Below are 19188 nucleotides of genomic sequence, written 5' to 3'. Positions count from 1 at the left end.
AGTACAGAGATTATACTGCAGAAGGTACATTTTGTCCCACAAACCAGTTACATCCTCATTGCCACAGAATAGTTGACCTTTAGATTACACTGTCCAATGCCAGTGTTGCTGAACTGAGGCTAGAGTTCAGCAGCAAGAATGTTTATGCTTCATTAGAGGGGCAAGGTGGGGAGTCATGTTTGTGGAAGAAAAACAGAATGAATTTGAGCTTTTAAGAAAAAAGAAAAGGAGTACTTGTGGCACCCTAGAGACTAACCAATTTATTTGAGCATAGGCTTTTGTGAGCTACAGCTCACTTCATCGGATGCACACGCTGTAGCTCACGAAAGCTTATGCTCAAATAAATTGGTTAGTCTCTAAGGTGCCACAAGTACTCCTTTTCTTTTTGCGAATACAGACTAACACGGCTGCTACTCTGAAACCTGAGCTTTTAAGAGCATTTGTCCCCCTCATCCCACATCACTGAAGTTAACAAAAATAAATCCAGAAGAGGTAACTAGGGGAATAAAACAAAAGCAACACACAAAATTTTAAGAAGGGCCCTATAACATCCACACCTATAAATATGAACTGCAACAGCCAAAGGTGTTTATCCTAGTGGAGAACACTGAGTGGGGAACTGGTATATTGATGTCAGTCCTAGGTCAAATATGAGATGTTACAGCATGTTTCAAAGGTCATGTGACAGCACCACAATTAAAGCTTCAGAGCAGTTTGCAGCCAACTGCTCATTCATTCAGAATCCCAACATACAGAATGGCTCCATGTTTTTTGTGAGACATAAGCTACGATAAGTTGAGTAGACATGAAAAAGATTTAGTTCTAAAGTCTGGGAGCTAGACTAAAAGATTAAAAACATATGCGTGGTTCATGCAGTTTCATTCCCCCCTCCAAACACAAATTTATCCTTACCACAGAGTGATTTTCTAATCTTCCTCTTCTAATGAGGAGTTCCATTAGTTAATGTGAACACAATGGAGGCATTTAGATTCCAACTTCATACATACCTTATCAAAGGAGATGGTTACATTTTTTTGGTGGGAATGTACTTGAAAAATAATGACAGTCACATTGCTTGCAATATTCCTTATTACAGCTTCCACTGGGATGGTCTGGTTAAGTAGCACATTTTTGAACTTGTCCAAAGAGAGTTCAAGAAGACCTGTATTAAATAAATATCCAACAATCAAAAAAGTTATGTTGGTATCTTTAAAAGGGAGGGGAGGAAGGAGATAAATGTAATGAATTTAAAGATTTACGGGGTCCAAAATTAATTATCTGGAGACAAAACAGAATTTGGTACTAAAAAAAAAAAATTAATTCACATCAGAACACCACAGACCACCATAAAAAGATCTGCTTCTCCAGAAGAAAGCCATAATGAGAGTTTAAGCCTGGGACCCACAAGGAGTGTACATCAAAGGGGCTGTCTTCACTAAAATCTTATGTTGTGCAGAACTGAGTTAGCCGACAATGCTGGCCATGCCTGAACTGACTGCAAACAAGGCAAACAGCATTCAGTGTGGAATAAACATGATGAGTTGAGTTAGCTGACATGATGCTGAATGCCTCTTGCCCTTGTCTACTGGCCTAACTGACTGGTCAGTACACTAGCCTCACAATATAGTCTTTAGACATACCAGGTGGAATCCAGAGCCCGCTGAACTCAATGGCAAAACTTCCAGAATTCACCCAAGATTTCCTAATGAAGACACACGCAGCCATTTTAGAGAAGTTAACATTTTTCCTTGGTGCACGTTGATCTTGGAATTCTGCATTGATGGCGCAATAAGTCTCTAAGTGAGGAGATCTGATAAAAGTTAATTCATCCAAAGAGAAGTTTGGGGGCTGAAGCCAGGACAGTTTACCTTAAATAATGCAGACTTGCTGGAGTATGATCCTCAAAATTGAGAGGTACACCCTCTGTATTACTTTAAAAGGAGCCACACTGTCTGATCCAGCTTACTACATAATGAGAATTAACATGTTAACTAGTTTTTCAGGTTCTACAAGAAAGCCTAATTAGTGCCAGTAGCTGGGGGGTGGGGCGGGGGGGACGGACGGCAAAACAAAACAAATCTACGTAAGACCACCTCAAAATCCATTTGTCACTGAGTTAAAGAAGCACATTTTTTGTAATCAGTAGGTCTTCTGTTTTTGTTTTTAATAGCTTCTTTCAGATATATGGTTAGGTTTCTTTCAGCCCTAGTCTACACTACAAGCTTATGCCAGTATAACTACGTTGCTCAGGGGTGACGTAGTTATGCTGACCTAAACCCCGGTGTAGACAGCGCTATGTTGACAGGAAGGCTTCTCCCGCTGACACAGCTACCACCTCGAGGTAGGGAGCATCTTCACTAAGCACTACAGCAGTGCAGCTGCAGCGCTGTAAGTGTAGACAAGCCTTCAGTTTTGAACCAAGAGGCACAATTCATGCCAAGTTCTTTCTGCCCCCAACCAGTAGTCAACCTAGCAGAGAACTTACCAAGCATAAAAACATAGAGCCACTTCCTCAGCAGAGCAACTCTTATCATAGAGTAAATGCTGACAGATGTTGCCTATTATTCCATGCCTCTGTTAGATGGCCTGGATTTGCTTGGAGGACAGTCAGTGCTGCTGCTGCTTCCCTTCCCCAATACCTCACAGAATATGCAGTGGTCAGGTGCCCTTTTAAACCCTCAAGAGGATACTGTAAAGTTAACCCCCTGAAGGTATGAGACTTGGGAGGACTGCAGTAACAGCAACCACAACCAGACTGGATTATATGCACAGGAATTCAGAACTACCAAAGGAAACAAACTTCATCCTAGCATAAGATTTATATGTTAGGTCACTGGCTTCTAGGAAGCAGCTTTCAGAGGGGGAGCCGCATTAGTCTATCAGCAAAAACAACAAGGAATCCATAAAAAGAAAAGGAGTACTTGTGGCATGCATCCGATGAAGTGAGCTGTACGTCACGAAATCTTATGCTCAAATAAATTGGTTAGTCTCTACGGTGCCACAAGTATTCCTTTTCTTTTTGCGGACACAGACTAACACAGCTGCTACTCTGAAAGGAATCCTGGTGGCATCTTAGCGGCTAACATCTCCATAGTATGCTTTCAGATGGTCCCTTTCATTGCAACAATAGCCCCATTAAGGGTTTAGTTTTGACTTCATACAACACATTTATGATAGTCAGCGTAACTTGTGTCAACTTAACTCTGTAGTGGAGACATAGCCTCAAGAGTTGCAACTTTGAAATGACTATTATTTACCATAGTTAATAGGTAGAAACAAAACCCACAGTGCTTAAATTAACTGCTCAATATGCGGACTGCTCAAAACTGCTCCCTACTTCCTAACGCCTACTCAGCTGGTTTTTCACACCAGCTGAACATCAATCAATGTGACCATGTGAGAATTCTTGGTCGACCTAGCACGGTCTGCGGGTTAGACTGGTTTAACTACTCTCTAATGGGGATTTTTCACAACCTTGAGAGGTATGCTGATGCAACTTTTCAGTATAGACCAGCTTATTCTGGAAACAAGAGTGCTTTTTTCCAGTTTAGCTTAATTCACAATAAGAGCATATATGCTTGGGAGTTATTTCAGAATAACCCATGTGTAGACAAGCCCTTATATACAGTTAGTGTTTGTTAAATGATTTTGCCAGTCTTTATGTGTAGCCTCAAGCTCCAAATCACTTACACCTGAATGGCTCATCCAGCAAAAATAAGGTCAGCACACAAACAGCAGTTCTTTTAGAGTCCGTTTCAAACACATTCGGTGGAGAGGTCTGAAATCCAGTTCTAATTATTGTTCATGGGCCAGAATTACAGATTTAGTACTCCATATTTGATTCAGTCCATAGGGATAATTCCCATTTATGTCAACAAGAAGTTTATACAAAGAGCAAGGGCAGAGTTATAACTCAAAACTGTTCCTCTGAAACTCAAAACTTAGCTTTTGTTCTGTAGCACCTTGATGCTGCAATCAGCATCATTCACTGGCAAATAAGCTCACTTTTAGGATCCCTGTTATTTCTGTTCTTATTTCTCTTCTTTTGCCATCCATCTCTGTTTCTTTTTCTTTGAATGTCTCCCTTCCATAGTTTCTTCCATGCCAAACTTCCAGACCCTTCCACCTTATCAGCAATGAAATAGTCACAGTTTGCAACCATTGTTTCAGGTTGTCTGCAGATTCAAGGCGACAACACAGCCACAGTTACTCTCTGTTCACATTCTGATAGTTACCTTCCTGGGTGCTAAAAGATTTCATATTAGAAGTTTTTACAGATTCTGCAGAACTAATATGCAGGCCACATAAACACCATTTGATAGACTTAACATGCCTACTTTCGAGTCATCTCTCACATATTAGGCTTCTCCTCTGTGCAGCCTCTGCACATACCATTTCAGACATTTAGATTTAAGAAAGATCATTTATAAACACAATACAGAACATAGCAAAGAATTCCACAATTAAAGCAGTAGCCTGATCTATTAATGAAAGTGAACTTATTTCATACTCCAAAAGGAAAAGAAAATGGATTCTTGGTCTTTGGCTTTTAACAAACAAACAAACAAGCTGCCTTCTAGAATCGAGCAGTTTCAAAATCTAGAATCAAAGAGGAATTTTTCACAGGTACTAAATTCACACAAAAGAAAAAGATTATGGGAAAATTAACTCTTGTTTAGCCACAGTACAAACAAAGTATGGCCAGTGAAAGCTTTTCACTGCCTCAGCCCCAAACTACAGGAACAAGCAGGGCTCAATTTATGCCAGGACTTGCCAGTGCTGAGCCCCGGCACCTCTAGGCTTAGCAGTTCATATCCCTGGCATCTCTGGGCTTGGTGCATTAATTTGAATATATAAAAATTGTTTGAGTCCTGGCATCTCTTCCTTACAAATTAAGCGCTGGGAATAAGGGTTCAATTCATCTTGGCTCTCATTAAGCAAGCTGAGGGGACAGTTTAGTTTCCATGCCTATGCAAAAATCCCCAAAAGGATGCCAACTGAGGTGTTTGTTCTGCAGTGTCCAGGATCTGTCTGTCCACCGAAACCTGATCAACTTGTTTATACAGAGGCCTATAAACAGCCAAAGGTAACACCTAGAAATGAAATGCATCCTTTATTAAGAGTTTAGGAGAGCCAAAATAGAGGTACTAGAGAGGACATCTTTCCCTCCCATTCAGTTATATCAAGTTGGAAGATTCCTTACTCTGAGGTTTCCTATTAAAAGTTTCGTATGAAAAGTCTCTAATTATTTTGTCATCCCAAGCAGGCACGTGTTCTGCTTGTACAGCATTACTGGTTGCGTCAACAAGTGATGAATGGAAAAGAAACAGCCTATTTAGGAATCCCTCACCATTACATGACAAGTTCTCAGTTACATGTCAGGGTGTACAAAGGCATAAAAATACACATTTAAGCCATGGGCAGTTTAATACACAATTTTTACAAGTTCAGGGAAGCTTAGTACTGGTGAAAAGTATCACTGACAGCCCGGGGAATGAAGTCCTCCACCCACAGATCACTAAATAGCCTGCACCACCACTTCGCTGTGTTGCTGCAGCCTTCCCTGTATTGAATATAGGTATCACAGTACCACTTAGAGGGCTCAGCTGAGATTGAGGCCCCACGGCGCTAGAGCTAGGGTATCACACACAGACAGAGAGACAGTCCCTGTCCTTGAGAGCTTTCTGTTTAAGTAGACAAAAGTGGGAGGGAAACAGACAGGTGAAGTTATCTGCCCAAATTCACATAGCAGGTCAGGGTAACAGCCGTGTTAGTCTGTATCCACAAAAACAACAGGAGGACTTGTGGCACCTTAGAGACTAACAAATTTATCTGAGCATAAGCTTTCGTGAGCTACAGCTCACTTCAGCATGTAGTGGAAAATACAGTGGGGAGATTTCTATACACAGAGAACATGAAACAATGAGTGTTGCCATACATACTGTAACGAGAGTGATCAGGTAAGGTGAGCTATTACCAGCAGGAGAGCGGCGGGGGGGGGCGGGGGGGGCGGGCAACACGACGGACCTTTTGTAGTGATAATCAAGGTGGGCCATTTCCAGCAGTTGACAAGAACGTCTGAGGAACAGTGGGGGAGCGGTGGGGGGGAATAATCATGGGGAAATAGTTTTACCTTGTGTAATGACCCATCCACTCCCAGTTTTTCTTCAAGCCTAAGTTAATTGTATCCAGTTTGTAAATTAATTCCAATTCAGCAGTCTCTCGTTGGAGTCTGTTTTTGAAGTTTCTTTTGTTGAAGAATTGCCACTTTTAGGTCTGTAATTGAGTGACCAAAGAGATTGAAGTGTTCTCCAACTGGTTTTTGAATGTTATAATTCTTGATATCAGATTTGTGTCCATTTATTCTTTTACGTAGAGACTGTCCAGTTTGGCCAATGTACATGGCAGAGGGGCATTGCTGGCATATATCACATTGGTAGATGTGCAGGTGAACGAGCCTCTGATAGCGTGGCTGATGTGATTAGGCCCTATGATGGTCTCCCCTGAATAGATATGGGGGCACAGTTGGCAACGGGCTTTGTTGCAAGGATAGGTTCCTGGATTAGTGGTTTTGTTGTGTGGTTGCTGGTAAGTATTTGCTTCAGGTTGGGGGGCTGTCTGTAAGCAAGGACTGGCCTGTCTCCCAAGATTTGTGAGAGTGATGGGTCCTCCTTCAGGATAGGTTGTAGATCCTTGATGATGCGTTGGAGAGGTTTTAGTTGGGGGCTGAACGTGATGGCTAGTGGCGTTCTGTTATTTTCTTTGTTGGGCCTGTCCTGTAGTAGGTAACTTCTGGGTACTCTTCTGGCTCTGTCAATCTGTTTCTTCACTTCAGCAGGTGGGTATTGTAGTTGTAAGAATGCTTGATAGAGATCTTGTAGGTGTTTGTCTCTGTCTGAGGGGTTGGAGCAAATGCGTTTGTATCGTAGAGCTTGGCTGTAGACAATGGATTGTGTGGCGTGGTCTGGATGAAAGCTGGAGGCATGTAGGTAGGAATAGCGGTCAGTAGGTTTCTGGTATTGGGTGGTGTTTATGTGACCATCGCTTATTAGCACAGTAGTGTCCAGGAAGTGGATCTCTTGTGTGAACTGGTCTAGGCTGAGGTTGATGGTGGGATGGAAATTGTTGAAATGAGGGTGGAATTCCTCAAGGGCTTCTTTTTCATGGGTCCAGATGATGAAGATGTCATCAATGTAGCGCAAGTAGAGTAGGGGCATTAGGGAACGAGAGCTGAGGAAGCGTTGTTCTAAGTCCGCCATAAAAATGTTGGCATACTGTGAGGCCATGCAGGTACCCATAGCAGTGCTGCTGATTTGAAGGTATACATTGTCCCCAAATGTGAAATAGTTATGGGTGAGGACAAAGTCACAAAGGTCAGCCACCAGGTTTGCCGTGACATTATCGGGGATACTGTTCCTGATGGCTTGTAGTCCATCTTTATGTGGAATGTTGGTGTAGAGGGCTTCTACATCCATAGTGGCTAGGATAGTGTTTTCAGGAAGATCACAGATGGATTGTAGTTTCCTCAGGAAGTCAGTGGTGTCTCGAAGATAGCTGGGAGTGCTGGTAGCGTAGGGCCTGAGGAGGGAGTCTACATAGCCAGACAATCGATATGCACGGTCTGAAATTGTGGAAAAGCAGCATCGCTTGCCCCATAACCTCAGCCGTGCAGAACACAATGCCATCCACAGCCTCAGAAACAACTCTGACATCATAATCAAAAAGACTGAAAAAGGACCGATTGACATTTCATCCCTGCCTTGCCACTCCACCCATCATCAGGTGTTCACACATTATTTGGGGCATACAATAAACAAGCCGCAAGAGTTGTTAATACATGCATTTCATGTAGTAATATTTGCAATATCATTAATATTGTGATACAGCATGGCCAGAGGGCAGCAGGAGAGCATTAGAAGGGAGCCTTATTCCCTGTATAGGGAAGAAAGTTTGCTATAGATTAATTAAAGCACGTGAAGCCAGTCACCTGATAAAACCCCCCTGCTTCAATCAGACAAGGGAAGGAGTTGAAGCAGAGTGGACTGATGTTGGATTAGAGAGCAGTTTGGAGGAGTCGAAGCAGAGAGCAGTTTGGAGAAGTGCTGCGGTGGGCTAAGACGACCAAGACCCTAGGTAAAGGCACACCTGGTTTGTGCAGAGGGAGCGCAGGAAGCCCCACAAGCTGAAGGGCAGGAGAGGGAAGTAGACCAGGGAAAGGAACTGCTAGTTCAAGTGGTTTACCGCCATCCCTAGGGCCCCTGGGCTGGGACCCGGAGTAGAGGGCAGGCCCGGGTCCCTCCCTCTCCACTCCCCTCCTCTAGGACACTAGTGGGGCAGTTAATACCCCAGTTCAGGGGTGAGAAACAGTGCCCTGAACCCTCCCCAAGAAGAGAAAGCGCGAGACCCATCAAAGTAGTGCCGGCAATTTGCCACAATATGTATATGAATAATACAAGTATATGAGGCAGGAGGTGGCGGGTACAGTACGAACCTTAATCCTCAATTCATCTAGTGAACACTTTTTAATGTGAAAACATTCAAAATATATATTTGTTTAAATTATAGTAATACCTTAACCTAATACCCCAAAGCATGTTTCCCATACTTGTGCCTGAAGATGTGCTCATCTTCTATAAAACGCTTCAGCTGGTGGTGGTAGGGAGCTGAGCTTTGGTGTTGACATGGTACCTTTACCAATTTTCACTGCACGTTATTTCTCCCATGCTTCTGACATGGTGGCACAGTTTGTTTGCCAGTTCAAAGCCATCAGGTATTGCTGCACTGATGTCAGCCAGCAGAAAGAGGGAGTCACCAGCTCACAGAATCTTCAACACAGTGGCAAGGCCAAAATAGGATGGTACTGCATCACTGCCCAAGGGTACAAGGACAGCTAACAGTCCAGGCACAATGTTCTAGTGTTGCTCTGCAGCAGCATGAATGTTTATTACAGCTCTCTCTCAAGCTAGAGAGTCCTTAATCACTTAAGAAATTAGGCCCTGTTCAAGGTGATGATGCAAGAGTAAAATAAATCAGTAAAACAAATACACAATACTGATATTCCCACTGGATTTTCTTTTGCATCATCATTTGTTTTACTAGGAGGTTGTCCAACTCCTCAGGTGGCCATATCTTCCCTGTTGATCATCACACCTTCTTCTTTACTTCAACTGGGGTGTGTCTCTACCTGCAATGACTACCTTGTGCTCTAATAGGTTCTCTTGGTCAAAATTCTTGTCTTGAATGGAGTTCTGTAGAAATGATTTTAATCCACTGTTTCTTGTTTCCAGTTTCCATCAGTTTCCACAACTTTCTGTGGCAGTAGCTCTGTATTTGCACTCAGCTGATGCACCCTGCTTGCTTCCGTAGCTCTGCTAGATCTTGTGACACTCTTTGTGATGAGGACTTTGTACTTTTCAAAGACAAGGTTACGTCACCTGCAGCTAGCTTGTGTTCAGTGCAGACTCAGAAATTGGACACAAAGTCCTTGAATATCACTTGCTGGCCAGCATACCACTGAAAGAAGTGGAACGGTCAATGACTATACAGGTGATGTCTTGTTAAGTATGTCTAGTTGACACCTCTATCTGCAGCTGGTTCTTTAGCTTACACTTAGTCTTGGAAAGCCTCATGTCACCAGCGTCCGAGAACATTTGACATCGGTACAGGAACCAACTCATGTGACAAAATATTCTTCATGTCAACCTCTCGTGAACTTGCTTGTAGGCAAGTGTCAAATTCCTTTGTTGGACAAACCTGTACATGCTTTGTCCCTGCCAGTGGCTCTGCTATCCTTGGTACGGTGTACAGAACCCTGTGGACCAGTTACGTTCAAATTCTTGCATTTGGTGAATTCCAATTGTAAATGTCATCTACACTGATGGATAGCAGTACCACTCTACCACTGACCATGTTTATTATTGCCTCTGGGTGCTTAGTGGGGTTTAAGGGATCAATACACAGCTCTAGCTTCTTATTAATGCTTTCTCTGTCCCTTGCAACTGCAGCAATCCTTGATTTGATTTCTTCTTCATGGATCTCTTGCATTTCTGCCTCATGAAGATGGTTTCAAAGTACATGTCATTGCATATACCTGTGAAAGTAGAATGAATTATATTGAAATTATAATTCATTAAAGAAATGTTACTTGAAGGGTTTGTTGAAATATAGTTGTCAGGAAGAGGAGTGTGAGACAATGGGTCCTCAAACTAATTAACTTAGAGCTCCTACTGAGCTAGGAGATTGGTAAACGTTAGTATGCAAATAAGATATGTATGTATATTTGTCCGTTTCTGCTTCCTTTTGTCTCTTATGTTAAATTGGCTTTGGCTTAGCTGTATAAATAAGTTATCTTTAGCCTCAGAGAGGGGTTCACATCTGGGTGCATTGGCAAAGCACTTTGTTAATAAACAGAGTGGTCTGACAAATTATGTGAGTCCTGAATCTGACTTTGACATACCATTCCATATTGCTGGAACATGAACATGATCAGCTGTTTTCATGCCCCATGTGTTTGTTTTTAACCTGTTAATGTCTAAAACTGTCCAATATTTCAAAACTGCTTCTCAGGAGTGAGTATGTGAGAATTTAAGTGAGCAAGTTCAGAGAACAAGAAAGTGCCTTGTGTCTCTGGGAGAGGAGGGAGCATACTAGTAAGATATAATCCTTATACACACACCAATACAGAGATAAATTAGCTAGAAGGGTACATATGTTATGTTCCATAACAAAATTAGTGTGAAGTTTATTAAAAAAATTGAAATTCTGTGAAAGGGGGTATCACTGTCATCTTGCTTGTGAATCAGGAGTGGGGTGGAATTAAGTGCTAAGCAGTGACAAGGGGTCATCAGGCCGTTTTTTAGAATTGAGGGTTTTTCAATTCGGAATCCATAAGAAAAAAAAAAAAAAAACCAACACTATATGTACACTAAAACAAGGTATTCCCAAAAACTTGTATTTGGCTACCAGACTACTCCCCCAAGCCATTCAACTTTCCCTCATCACACTATTGCCCAATTTTCCCCACTAAGCAATAATTACCTTGAGTTGTTTCCATGTTTGTCTCAATGATTCCATACAAAGTTTCTCAATCAAGGAACCACATTCACAGCAGAACCATATTGACTCAGCAAATAAAAGGATAGGGGAAACCCAACCACTCCTCTATAGTTCCTCCTTTTACTCTTAAATGTCAAAAGGGACTCCAAGTCTTTAAGACGGTCTAGAGGGCCCTTTTATATGGTGGCATTTTATGTGCAGGAACTATCAGCATAAGGAAGGGCCACTGACAAGCCCCCAAATACACTGCAACTATAGCAGACCCTGGAAAGGGAGTCAAGTCAGTTACGAGACCTAGCACAGGTGGAATTTAACTGGCTCCCTGAAACTAGAGGACAGCATAGATTACACAAAGCTTTCACTTTGTTACAAAGGCACTATTACCCTATCTGCACCATAAACACGACTGTTGTAGTGCTGTGCCATGCCATAATGTGCCAGGCAAGTACAACTGTGTTCTTCCATTTGAGGAAAGAGAGAATCCCTATGAAATAGGACAGCCTAAAGTCTCCTGTACCAAACTGGTGGTGTTCATCCAGTCGTACTGCTGTGCAGAATTAGAATTTCAGCAGAGATTACAAGGGGAGTATTAGAAACTAGATAGTCAAACACATCCTATAATGCATTAGCAAGGACACAGATCGGACCCACCTAACTCCTTTCATAAGCCAATATACTTTTGAAAGGGTTAATTAGAGAGCTAGCAAAGAAAACTCAGCCACTTCCTCCAAACTCAAAAGATATATTGTTAATACAAAGGTTGAAGAGTAGCAGCCGTGTTAGTCTGTATTTGCAAAAAGAAAAGGAGTACTTGTGGCACCTTAGAGACTAACCAATTTATTTGAGCATAAGCTTTCGTGAGCTATAGCTCACTTCATAGGATGCACGCCACAAGTACTCCTTTTCTTTTTGTTAATACAAAGCACATGAACAGCCACTGGATATTCCCAGCCAAGTGGATTATTAAAGTAAACCTGATATGTAAATTAAAGTGTTTGGTCATAGATGTGTTAAATATGTTTTTTATCTAAAGCTGGTTGAGAGTTTCCTAAATTTTTTGACCAGCTTTATATAAATGTAGGTCTGCCTTGCAACAGTAGCCAGGCATCCTCCAAGGGGAAGTGCGTTAGCTCAGTATCACTTTTGCTGTTTCCCCACTTAAATGTACTGCGGAAACCAACAAGAACACATAACCATAAAAAGTGTGAAAACAGACCTCTTCCTCTGGTCTCTTTAGGGTGAGAAGGGAAGTCACTGCCAGCATTTTACAAACACAGGGATTCAATCCACTTCAGCCCAGGTTTTCACAAGTGCTCACTAATTTTAGGTGCCCAATTTGAGATATTCAGGGCCTGATTTTCAGAAGCACACCCCCAACTGACTTCAGCTCAGCATCTCCAAGGGGAGGGAGAAAAGGAGACTCCACGTGTCTCAAGTTGAGTACCAAATATATAATTTTTTTAAATGTTGGCCTAAAATCTTATTACATATGACAAGGGCTGGAAGTACCTTGTTGCCAAATATTTTCTATGCTTTACTAAACAATATTAAATTTAAAGCAAAGTTGTAAGAATCAAAGTCAAAGTTCCCTCAAACCATCGGACTGATGTGGTGAAGGCAAGTCAATTTCATAGCCAACAGTCCACAAGGGAGAGAGATGTGGCCAGTGTCACATCAGACTACCTTTGACTATCCCTAACCCCATGGACCAGGTATCCATTTTGCAGCTGGGTGAACTGGAGGGGGCCTTTCAGTGCAAGATGGAACATGACTCAAACTCATAACCTTCAGGACTGTAGTAGAGTGCCTTAGCCACTGTAAAAGATCAGGTAAAAAGGAAATTCAGAGTTAAGGCCAACACTCCATCAAGTTGTCTATGTCTACACAGAGACACTAAGGCAGAGGTGGGCAAACTACGGCCCGTGGGACCCTCCTACCCGGCCCCTGAGCTCCTGGCCCAGGAGGCTACCCCTGGCCCCTCCCCTGCTGTTCCCCCTCCCCCGCAACCTCAGCTCACTGCACAGCCGGTGCAATGCTCTGGGCGGCGGGGCTGCGAGCTCCTGGGGCAGCGCAGCTGCAGAGCCCGGCCTGACCCAGTGCTCTGTGGTGAGCAGTGGTGTGGCTGGCTCCAGCTGGGCAGCACGGCTGTAGCACCCCAGCGCTCCAGGCAGCGCGGTAAGGGGTCAGGGAGCGGGGGGTCAGGGGTGTGGATAAGGGTCGGGGCAGTCAGAGGGTGGGGAACAGGGGGGTTGAATGAGGGCAGGGATCCCGGCAGGGCAGTCGGGAATGAGGGGGGGTTGGATGGGGTGGCGGAGGGCAGGAGGCCAAGCCACGCTCCCCTCCCCTAACCAGCTCTCCATACAATTTCCAAAACCCGATGTGGCCCTCAGGCCAAAAAGTTTGCCAGCCCCTGCACTAAAGCTTGGTCTACACTACAAACTTATGTCAATATAAAGACATTGCACTGCTGAACTATTTTGGAATCATCAGATTCAAGAACCAGGCTTTTAGAACAGTTTGCTTCATAGTCGTGGCTATTTCTTGGATCATTAACAAAAAGATGATCAACACTTTGCAAGCTTTACAAAAAAAAAAAAACACACCACAGATCTACTAATCAGTTTCTCTAAACCTCTACTGTCCATTGACTCAACATGGTGACACACTGATCTAGAATAGTCCATATGCTTGAATTAACCATATATGTAGTACTAGAATTCATGTATGTTGCTTAACACTTGTTTTTGCTCAACTTAGTGCTTTTGAAAGAGAAATGTCAAGTTAAAACACAAGCCACACTGTTTACTAGTTGTCAGCAAAATGAGATTAAAATCAAGTTCTACAATTCTTAGAACAGACCGATATTATCAGAAGTTTGGAACCATCCAAAAAAACATTTCTTGCATTAAGATCTTGCGTGGCAAGTTTCAGTCCAGTGTATCCAGACTGTCATTTCGTTTATGAATCAGGGAAAAGAAGGATAAATTATGGCAATGCTAATATAGCCTCAAACTATAGTGCTGTGAATAAATACATCTCTTCATACCGAAAATTTTGTTACAACTAGAACTTTATAAGATTTCAGCAGTATCGTTGCATTAAACAGATTGCTTCCACCTGATGGACCTTTATTTTCCACATCTATTATTCAAACACACACTGTCCAACCTTCATGGTGCATCACAATCCAACAGTTTGAATGAAACTGCACATATTTCAAGGAGGGAGCCATACCAGTAGTTGTTCAATTTCTTATTTTTTGTTTTAACCAGTTTTGAGAGTGCTCTGTTTTACGATTCAATGAAGTCATGCCCTCCAGGAGAAGTACGTTACTGTTGCTTACAGGCTAGCCATAGTGCTATTAAGATCCTCCCTTCGACAATGAAATGCTTGTTCACGGCAGGAAAAAAGCCTCACTGTTGCCGAAACATATGACAGAGCCCTGACCCAGAAAACACATGACATGCTCCTTTAAAGCCTATAGTGCTCATGATCACTTTGCAGCTTATGCAAACCTCCTGATTTTGGTAACCAACCCAATGCCAACCAACCAACCCATGCCAATTCCCCTCTGTGTAGAATGCATTCTGGTGTGCGAAGCACTTTGACAGCTGTTCAAACGCTATTTGCAAATGAATAAAGATCCCAAGAAGCCACACGGCCACCCCAGGACAGAGAAATGATTAGGAATCTTGACCAACTATCCTAGGCCACCCCTTATTTGCAGCTCATTGAAGCCTCTCGCACCTGTGATCCAGGATCACCTTTGCAGCCTGAGAGATGATCCCCGGCTATTTGTGGGGCGAACAATCCCGAGGTGTCCACCTGCTGATGAAAATACCTTTGGCCAACACGGCTCAGAAATAGCCAAGAAGGGCAAACAAGCGGCCAGCGCTCTGTTTTTAAACACAGGCACGCTTGTTTTGACGGAGCGGACGTGAAAGAGGAGCCAGCTTTCCATTTCAAGCCAGAGAGTGCCTCTGCTCCGGGGGCGGTGTTCCCATAGTCCAGGCCAGAGGGGACCCTTTCTCTCCTTCCCTCCCACCCCCCTTTGCAGCTTACCCGCGCCGGCGCTGACCAAGGCTTCACGCCTGCAAGCGAGCCCCAAGACCAGCAAGGTGCTGGGGAAGAAGCGCGGGAGCCACATTGCGCCTGGAAAATCCCCCGCCGAGCCCGAGGCGGGGCGAGGGAAGGGCTCCCCGAGAGGGCGGCTCGCGAGACGCTCACTCCGCGGCGCGGGCGGCTCTCACTCTGCCCCTCATGGCAGCCCGGGGGGCCAGCCCCATGCGCCCTGACGCTAACCCGAGCCGGCCTCGCCTCCGCTCGCCCCCATTTCTAACCGGCAGGCTCAGCGAAGGCTCCTACTTCCGGCCGTCAGCCCTTTGCTTTGCGGCCGCGGCGAGCGCCTCGCTCGCTCTCGCTGGTTCGCGGGCGGAAGAGCAGCTGGGGCTAGAGAGCGGGAGATGCCAAGTTCCCAGGAGAGTATGGGCGCCCCGGAGCTGTGCCGGGGCTACTCCTGCTGAACGGTGCACCCGACGGGCCTCGAGAGTGTCGGGCAGTAGTTCTGCAAGGGACAAAAACTAATCATCCAGAACCAATGGAGGACGGGCTCCCCTTTTGTATTGTTTATGCAGCTCATTGTCAGTAATTTTCTGTAATTTTCACTCCGTGCATCTGAGGAAGTGGGTTTTTTACCCACGAAAGCTTATGCCCAAATAAATCTGCTAGTCTTTAAGGTGCCACCGGACTCCTTGTTGTTTTTGTGGCTAGGGACTAACACGGCTACCCGCTGATACTCATTGTCAGTGATTTTCAGGTCTCATCATTAGGGTTTGTGTTAAGGTAAATGTTGGCACTGAATGTCTCACTGTCTCAGGAATGTCTAGCTGTCACAGATATTATTTATCTGCCTTACACCAGTGCCTAGAGGCCTGTTGAGATCAGGGCTCTGTTGTGCTAGGCTCTGTAGGCACATAGTAACAGCTGCTGTGACAAGGTTCCCATCTAAAGCGTGGTCAGCATGGGAAAGTTGCACCAACCTCGGTTTTGAAATGACATAGCAGTATCACCAACTTTTGTCATTTTACCGCAAGTCTCAAATATTTTGTGGTTTTCTTAAAGCCCCAGATCCTAGAGGCATGTTGTTATGTGGGGATCTCAGACTTCATCTGAAACAGAAATGTTTCTAGCCTTTATGGGTGTGGAGAAAAGTCTGAAAATGTGACTCAAGTACACACTAAAGGATCAGGAAACAGATGACAGGTTAAAAGATCACATTTATTATTTTTAAATTCTAGTCATTTTTAAGCCAAGCTTATGATTATTTGTGTTTGAATGTTTTGAAGGTTGGGAGTACTATTATAACTAAAGCAATACAAATCCCTGGATGGATACTTTTATTTTAGTTTGAGTGTCTTGTTTTGGCTTAATTTAACTGTTTCCCACTCAACTCAAGCTAAACAAAAGAAAAAATAAACACTCAAACTGAAATAACAGAAGTTTGCACTGTGTTATTATTAACAGTTTACATGTATACCTTAGGGGTGCAACTTTCTTGTATAGACAAGTCCTATAAAAGTGTTTGGAGGATTGAAGTCTTTGTCAGTAGGGATGGCTGTTTATCGTGATTTGTCTCTGCCCATGACACTGTCTCTGTTAGCCAAATTCTGCTATATTAACATGCTAAGGTAAGGATCCATCATGATTTTGACAGGATGCCTGGGGTGCAGCCCAGGACTGGGGGATTGCTGTGCCCCCTTAACTCTCCAGCCTGGGCTGTCTCTCACAATGCTTTGCTAGTGACAAGCAGCAACCCCCTCCAAGTGCTGTTATCACTCAACACAACCACATGTGGAGCCCCAAACCTAGGGTGTGCACTATGCACTAATGGCGGGTGCTCCAGACTCACATCTCTAAAATACTAACAAAGGCATCAAACTGCCTTTAACCTCAAGTGCTGAACTGATCAGTTTGAAAACCCCCACACCAGAGCCACTCATGAATCACACAGAGAAAGGTACTTGCCAAATCCCCCTAGCTCCCAGCCTTGTACCTCAGGAATATATCATATTGCACTGCTCAAGATGAGCAGTACAAGTTTATTAATTGGTTCACCACTTCATCAATGGAAAGTGGATATACACCAGTCTTCATAAACCTGAGCAGATTTACCAAACACTTCAGGCAAACTCACTGGTAAAGATAAACAGTAAAACAAGTGTATTGATTACAAAAAATAGATTTTAAGTGATAGTAAAAGTCAGAGTGGTTACCAAAAGAAAAGAAAATATAAGCACGCAGTCTAAACTCAACCCTATTAGACTGGGCAACATCTAGATTAAGCAGTTTTTCACACCCCACTGGATATTGCAGTTCATAGTACACAGGTTTCACCCTTGAAACCTGGACCAGTCTCCTCTGTTGGAGTTTTCAGTCTTCTCAGTGTCCTTGCTGCTTGCAGCATGGGCGGGGGAGGAGAAAAGGCCAAGCATGTGGCTACTGTGTTCTGTTTTATGCCCTTAGTCCATGTGCTTGGAGAACACAAGTCCAGGCATCTCTGATGGGCATTGCTGAGTCACCAGGCGAGGTTGAGCAATTCCCCCGATGTGGCCTTGTGCAAGTGCATCATTGCATTGTAGCTCCCTTGCTGGACAATGGCTGTTGATGGTTGTTCAACACCTGCCCTGGTGTTGGTTAGCTCCCTTGTCCTTATCTCTGGGGATCTAATATCTGGACATTTCCCCAACTCACAGCATGTTTTAGTGACAACCATACAACACAATTTCATAACTTCATATGCATTAATAATATACATATTTAGATAGAACCATGGCTTTCAGTGGATCATAACCTTTCCCCTGATACCTCATATGGCATGCTTTATATGAAATACCATAATTATATATAAATGATGAATATGGGGGTTACAGGTTGCTCCTCCCGAGGTATAGAGTGTCACAATGATATCAGCCCTCCCCTCCCCAGCACCTTAATCCAATTCTAACATAACAAAGTCTGAAAATAACTCCTCAAACCTCAAACCTCCTCTAAAGCTGCAAACTCAAAATTTAACTTAAAATACAAATAGAAGGGCTGATACTGCAATGAGCTCTGCAATGGCTACTCCCAATGAGGTCCACAAAGGTGCATCAGGGTCTGCCTGCATGGAGCTCATTGCAGCTTCAGTGCTAGAGACAAAAGGTTAAAAATATTGTTCAGCACTTTTCTTCTTTGAAGGTCATTGCAGAAAATAAATTAATCCTCATAGGCGGTAGTGTTAACATTGACGTTTAAAGTTAATGACCCAAGAGAGGTTAAGTAGTTTGCCCAAAGCCAGAGATGGCATGAGTACTAAGGCTATGTCTACACTACCACTTATTTTGGAATAACTTCTCCCCCTCAGGGGTGTGACTATGCCACCCGTCTGAGCGACATAAATTATGCCAACCTACGCGCTGGTGTGGACAGCGCTATGTCAGTGGGGGAGCTTCTACTGCCGACATAGGTACCGCTGCTCACTGGGGGTTGATTAATTAAGTCGACGAGAGAGCTCTCTCCGGTTGGCTTAGAGTGGCTACACTAGAGAGCTTACAGTGGCACAGCTAGTGTAGCCATAGCCTAAATAATTTCTTATTCATAGCCCAGTACTCAAACCCACTAGCCCACGTCTGTCAGTGCTCAGACAACATTTGCTCCTTAGTGTGCTTAAGTCCCACTGACTTTTAATGGCAATTGAATCTGGCATGGCCAACTGCTGAATGGCCAAGACAAAGTTAAAGTTCAAATATGAATTGATTTGCACAACTTTGGTATCTTTTATCTGCTAACCTGACTTAAAATAAGAAAGCCATCAGTATATGCTTGCTTTTCCTTGACGCAGCCCTTTCTCAGAACTGATAAAATCGTAGAAGGGTAGGGCAGGAAGGAACCTCAAGAGGTCCTCTAGTCCAGCTTCCTGCACTGAGGCAGGATTAAGTATACCTAGGCCATCCCTGAGAAATGTGTGTCTAACCTGTACTTATGTACATTAACTAAAAGAACTACTTTGTAATATCAGTACTTTGTTTTGATAGTTTCCTTATTTTTTCCCATTCAAAGCACATGGCATGTGGAAATTATTACCATTTCTATTTA

General features: G+C 43.6%; 1 protein-coding gene across 3 annotated transcripts in view; it reads right to left on the bottom strand.

Moving 5' to 3' along the window:
* The window catches only part of TM7SF3 (transmembrane 7 superfamily member 3), a 31079-nt gene extending 15650 nt beyond the window's left edge, over nt 1–15429 (bottom strand). Inside the window, exons 1-3 of one of the 3 annotated variants that reach the window (XM_048825976.2) lie at nt 15118–15217; nt 8606–10090; nt 1008–1162 (exon numbers count right to left, since the gene is read on the bottom strand). In XM_048825976.2, coding sequence (XP_048681933.1) covers nt 1008–1162; nt 8606–8627 — 177 coding nt within the window. In that variant the 5' untranslated portion in view covers nt 8628–10090; nt 15118–15217. Of the gene's footprint in view, nt 1–1007; nt 1163–8605; nt 10091–15117 lie in introns of all 3 variants that reach the window. The other 2 variants (XM_048825986.2, XM_048825960.2) reach the window with 2 other exon arrangements.
* Between the last annotated feature and the right edge of the window lie 3759 nt (nt 15430–19188).

This window comes from Caretta caretta, chromosome 1, assembly GCF_965140235.1.
Source record: "Caretta caretta isolate rCarCar2 chromosome 1, rCarCar1.hap1, whole genome shotgun sequence".
Classification (NCBI taxonomy): domain Eukaryota; kingdom Metazoa; phylum Chordata; order Testudines; family Cheloniidae; genus Caretta; species Caretta caretta.
This window is presented reverse-complemented; position numbering and strand designations above follow the sequence as displayed.